Source organism: Eupeodes corollae, chromosome 2, assembly GCF_945859685.1.
Source record: "Eupeodes corollae chromosome 2, idEupCoro1.1, whole genome shotgun sequence".
NCBI classification, from domain to species: Eukaryota; Metazoa; Arthropoda; class Insecta; order Diptera; family Syrphidae; genus Eupeodes; species Eupeodes corollae.
The window spans coordinates 116,838,420-116,844,168 of NC_079148.1; the positions used below are offsets into that span (position 1 = coordinate 116,838,420).

Here is a 5,749-nt window from a genome sequence, read left to right on the forward strand (position 1 = left end):
CGAGGTTACTTTGAATGACATTTCTATTATTTCATCCCTCCAAAGAGTAAATATTTTGTTTGTTGACATTTTTTTACAGCTGATGAGCGGTCAGCCAAAGCAAATGTTCAGATAATTGAACTAGAGCTTCCGTTTGGAGTCACATTACGTTCTTTTCCTTACGATTGTCAAACGAAACGTGAGGTCGAAGCTTCATTGTGATAGCATGCATTGAATTCCTATGGCTGAATTCGTAAACGTCAGGCGAAGCCGAAGCTAAAGCGTGTATGTGTTTCAGCCATTATCTGAACATTTGCTTTGTCTGACAGCTTAACAGCTTTAAAAAATGCCAACAAACAAAATATTTGCTCTTTGCAGGGATGAAGTAATAGAAATGTCATTCAAAGCAACCTCGAAGAAGACCCACCGTAACGCAGACGAAGCTGAAGCGTGTTTGTGATTCAGCCATTAAGTAGCATGTATGTAGCATCAACATCCATACAGCATTTATAAATACGATTAGTTGTGGACCAATATTTTTCAATATGGTCCGTTTGTCAAAAATGTCACTTTACTGATTTTAAGGTTCAACTCCAGTTGTAGAATTTTGGCTTAAATGACATAGGAGTAGGTACGTTTGCTTTGTGGCTTAAATAATGTTATAACTTAGACGACAATTTTGATAAGATCTTTTTCAAAAACTTGAATTGAATTGAAAATTCCAACCCTCGCTTTTTATTATAAACACAATTTTCAAGTTTTAAGCGTCCTTCGCCATAATCATTTATTTTATTTTATTTTATTTACAAACAAAATTAATACACTCTACAAAATACAATCGAAATAAATAAACTATACTTTTAACACTAACTTTGATTTTAATGTTTGCTTTGCAAAACCCGTTCGCATCGTTCGCAAATTGAATCTTCAGAATTGACCAAAAATCGTCGACAACGTGAGCATAAAACTGATGCATCTTCACTTATTGAAAGACTGTAATCCGTCAAAGAAGAATCTTCTTCTAAATGAACACTTGAAACTTGCAAAAGTTCACAGAGTTCAGATGTTGTAGAATCAATTGTGGGCTGTAAATTCTATATAAAAAAAAAAACAAAAACATGAAAATAATTTTTAAAAAATTCATTAAATAATTCAAAATCAATTAGAACCTTTAGAAGTGCAAACTTATCAGAACCACAAGAGATTTTAACTTTGAGCAACCAAGTATTGGCATCCTGAGAAGACTTATTCAACAACCGTTTCACTTCAAAGGCAGTATCCATTATTTCTTCAACTTTAGGATCATTCCACGAAGGATTTGAGTGAACTTTAGCTTCGTGAAATGGTTGACCATCTAATAAAAATAAACTTCATTAAAATTTCAAAATTTTCAATAATCTTTTACCGTAATAACTCCAACTTTCTTCCACCAAAAAAGGTACAATGGGCCAAAGAGATTTACACAGTACTTCGTAGGAATTACTTAGAACCTTTTTAACTCCTTCTATTTGATCGGCTTTGCCACAATAGAGACGATCTTTGACTAAATGCACATAAACCGATGAAATTTGATTTGTGACGAAATTGAGAATATTCGCTGTGACCCTATTGTACTCATATAAGTCATAACTTTTTTGAACCTGTGGAAAATCTTCATATTAAGTAGATTTTATGTTTTTTGCAGTTTTAAAAATATTTACTTCTTTTTCAAAATTGTGCACGCAACTCAAAAGATATCGATCCAAATGGGTAAGACATTTGTTTTCACAATCGATTTTGTTGGTACTTCTTGAATTGTCACCAATGGCTCCATTCAAGTATCGCAAGGTCGATCGGATTTTGCTAAGACTTTCAGCACAATGTTGGAGCAATTTGTCACTGACTGTGATCGACATATGCTGGGTACCATGGGACGCTACCCACCACCTACAAGAATTGGACATATGTAAACATTTTTTTTCATTCAAGGACTTTTACCTTAGTGTATCGGTTCCATATTTCTTTGTGATATCCTTGGGTGAAATGATGTTGCCAAGCGACTTCGACATTTTATGACCCTTCTCATCAACTGTAAACCCATGAACAAAAAGAGATCTGGAAAAATTCCATAAACAAAAAAGAGACAAGCATTGAAAATGAGCATTACTTATATGGAGAGCAGCCTCTTGCTGCTATACTGGTCAACAACGACGACTGAAACCAACCAGTGAATTGATCATAACCCTCTAAATATAATTCCGCAACTTTGTCGCCATCCAAAACACTCGACCATGAGCTGCCAGAGTCAAACCAAATATCAAAAATGTCTGATCCTTTTACAAGGTTTTCAGCTTTAAGATTCATTTCGGTCAGTAGTTCGGCTGGCAGGATTTCCTCAACTGATTTTGTCCACCAAAAATCAATATTACCCTCCTTTTCAAGGAGTCCCGAAATGTGTGCAATGATTTTCCTAAAAAAAAACCAATGTCATTGAAGCTCATCAAAAGATGCAATCCTAATGTTTACTCATTTACAATCTCCTTGCCAGATTCCTTATTATAAAATACCGGTATTGGAACACCCCAGGCTCGTTGTCTCGATATACACCAATATGGACGTTTTTTCACTTGAGTTATGAGAGCCTTTTTATTAGCTTCAGAGTTGACTCGAGGGAAGACATTAATTTTTTCGATCTAAGTTATTGAAGCTAATGAAAAAAGTTTCAAGATAGAGATAACCTACGGTTCTCACCTCTTCCACAGCTTTGTCCCTGATTTGTTCGGTATTAATGAACCATTGTTCACTAGCACGAATGATTACAGGTTGTTTTGTTCGCCAGTCAATCGGATAAGAGTGACTAATTGTGCCAGAAAATATAACGTCCTGAGAGATATGCTCCAAAACAAGTTTATCTCCTTCGCCTAGAGCTTCTTTCCCAATCAAAAATGATGGTGCTTCTTCGGTGTAGACGCCATTTTCGTTTACAAAGCATTTCTACGTATTTAAGTTATGGGGCTTATAGGAACGTTCATCTTTTCAAGAAATAGTGCAAATAAAGACAAACTTACCACCGGTAACTTGTGATCCAGACTAACGAGAAAATCTTCTGGACCATGAGCTGGGGCCGTGTGAACTAATCCTGTTCCTTTAGTGTCTTGGACATGAGAGCCAGGCAAAAAAGGCAGTTTCTGTGTATTGTCAATAGGATGAGCATATGAAAAACTTTTGAGTGACTCCCCTGGAAGTGGACAGAAAAAAAAGAGAATCGTTACCAAAACAATTTCTTTCGTAGGTTCACTTTATTATTTACCTGATACACTCGCGACTTGAGTTACTTCCAACCCTGTAAGTTTTTGAAACTCTTCAATTAAATTACTTGCTAGCAAGTAGAGATTCTCCAAATCTCCATTGAGATTAACCAAAGAATATTGCAGTTCTGAGTTGTAGCAAACAGCTTGATTGCTAGGAAGTGTCCATGGTGTTGTTGTCCATACCAAGGCGTAGATGTTCTTCGACTTATCAACATTCAATGGCATATCTGTTAGCTTAAGCCGAAATACAACAGAGGGACTGACAAAGTTTGGATCGTATTCGAGTTCAGCTTCTGCTAGAGCTGTTTTTGACGATGGAGACCAATAGACGGGCTTGAGAGCTCGGTAGACAATTTTCTTGTTGAAAAAATCCAAGAACATTTTAAGTTGATTTGATATAAATGCTGGACTAAAAGTTAGATAGACATTGGAAGGATCAACCCAGTCGGAGAGAATACCCCAAGAACGGAATTCTTCCTTCTGTTTTTCCACAGTTTGCTTAGCAAAGTTTCGAGCTTAAATGAGAGAGTTATGGTTTGAAATTGGGGGAGTGCATTATTATTGGTTGACTTACATTTCTGTCGAATTGTCAAAGGGTCTGATTTTGACTTTGAAGATGCCATCGCCTTCAGTTCGATGGGAAGGCCATGACAATCCCATCCGGGCTTATAACTAACTTGTCTACCCTGAGCGACATTCTGTCGTAGGGTTATGTCTTTAAGAATCTAAGGATACACGTTTGTAAATTTATTTTAAAAATGTGCACTTTTTTCAAACCTTATTGACAGAATGTCCCATGTGTAGATCTCCATTAGCATACGGTGGTCCATCGTGCAAAACAAATTCCGGTTTATGGTTATTGTCTTTTTGGTATTTATATGAATTTGAAAATGGTCCCTTGTTTAAGAAAATGAAAGCTGAATTAACTACAAAATAACAAATAACATTAAACAAAAAAACTTACTGCAATTAGAGACTTTTCGATGTCAACTCTTTTTGCTGCTGATAATCGTGTTGGGAATTTAGTTTTTGGTAAATTTATTGTACTGGTATATTTGATGGGTGTTTCGGCTGCTTGTTTAATTGAATAATAACGCAGACAATGTGTAAAATTAAATAAATCTGGTTTTAAAATGCGATTCATTATGCAAAAGCAAATTATTGTATTTTGCAACACTTTTAAAGTAAGAAATTCTAAAAATCAGCTGTTGATGACAGTTGGTTGATATTTGCCGGAATGTAATAGATTATTTGTAATCTTTTAACACTAAGCGCGTTCATATATCTGAGATTTTTAAAATTTCTTCATTTCCCTACTTTTTAAGGCTCTGTATTGAAAATTTAGTATTAAATAATAGTTAGATCTTTAAAAAACAAAAATTAAGATGAGTTTTATTACCGTTGAATATTCAGAAATGTATTTTTCTGCTTAAAAATTGCCTTTTTTTGAAATTTAAATTTTCTTAAAAAGTCTCAACCCGCAGAGCTGTGGGTTTAGGATTGTCTTGGATGGTTTTTGACGTTTCATTTTCTTGCCTTTCTTTGTTTCTTGGCGTTGCTTTATTATTGTTTCTAGTGTTTCCGAGTAAGCAAGAAATATGCCACTGGACAATTTCAAGTGGAGGAAAGACCTTATAACCGAATTAATTTAAATGAAGGAATGGTTGAGAGAGTCTTTCATACTACTCGTTCACTCCTTGAAACAAAGTTGAGGCCATCTTATCACCTGGCGAAATTGCGTCTCTCAATTAAAAGTTTGAAGTTTCTTAATTCACCCTTATATAATTTTAAAACGATGGTTTATCATTCGATATTAGTTCTTTTGTCAAGAAAGTGAGGGTTCCGAAGTCAGATTTATTTTCTTTACAGATTTTAATCCAAATCTCTTTTTTCTTTTGCTTGGTCTTACACATCTTACAACATTTTTTCATCGGATGAGATGAAAACAACAAAAGAAAGAGAAGTGTCAAAAAAACACGCAACCGAAAAACATCCGAGTGTAATACGAGATTGACGGGAAGAATGTTCAAAATAAAATATGCGAAACACGCAGCATACAGAAAGTCTGAGTGTAATAACACACATACGAATTTTTGGCACACTATATAGGGCAATTGTAGCTATCATTGAAACCAAAAGTTGAAATATTTTTGACAGGTGTCATTCATAGTAATCAATAAAAATGTATGTCTATTAAAAAAATTGTATGACATAAATCAGTTTGTCATGGAAAAAAATTCCCTACAGAAATTTGTCCTTTGAAATTGCGTAAAATTGGAACACAAATCGTGTCATTTTCCGCTATTTTGGAAACTGTACTACCGTCAGGAAAACAACAAAGTGTATTTTTTAGTAAAAAAATAGTTCACTCAAAAAAAATATTTGACTGATGTCCAATCGATCAGTACATAATTTATGTATGTCTTTAATCGAAATGAAAAACAGTTACATATTCATTAAAAAATGCTTGAAACAATGTT

The 5,749-nt window shown here is 34.6% G+C and overlaps 1 protein-coding gene across 1 annotated transcript; it reads right to left on the minus strand.

The window, feature by feature from the left end:
* Window positions 1-735: 735 nt before the first annotated feature.
* Window positions 736-4,461, minus strand: LOC129947579 (isoleucine--tRNA ligase, mitochondrial). The gene is made up of 13 exons (XM_056058198.1): window positions 4,234-4,461; window positions 4,047-4,166; window positions 3,844-3,994; window positions 3,269-3,784; window positions 3,027-3,196; window positions 2,710-2,952; window positions 2,485-2,651; window positions 2,126-2,428; window positions 1,957-2,073; window positions 1,680-1,905; window positions 1,385-1,619; window positions 1,149-1,333; window positions 736-1,073 (listed from the first exon to the last, which is right to left on the minus strand). The coding sequence occupies exons 1-13, from the start codon at window positions 4,411-4,413 to the stop codon at window positions 858-860; spliced, it is 2,829 nt and encodes a 942-aa protein (XP_055914173.1). The 5' UTR covers window positions 4,414-4,461; the 3' UTR covers window positions 736-857.
* Between the last annotated feature and the right edge of the window lie 1,288 nt (window positions 4,462-5,749).

What these genes read in the sequence shown, in the direction of transcription:
- LOC129947579 (XM_056058198.1), bottom strand. Translation starts at nt 4,413, where the DNA reads ATGAATCGCATTTTAAAACCAGATTTATTTAATTTTACACATTGTCTG. An exon ending in GGCAAGGAGATTGTAAATGA is followed by an intron (nt 2,429 to 2,484) that starts GTAAACATTAGG and finishes GTTTTTTTTTAG; the next exon opens with GAAAATCATTGCACACATTT. An exon ending in ATAAGTTTGCACTTCTAAAG is followed by an intron (nt 1,074 to 1,148) that starts GTTCTAATTGAT and finishes TTTTTTATATAG; the next exon opens with AATTTACAGCCCACAATTGA.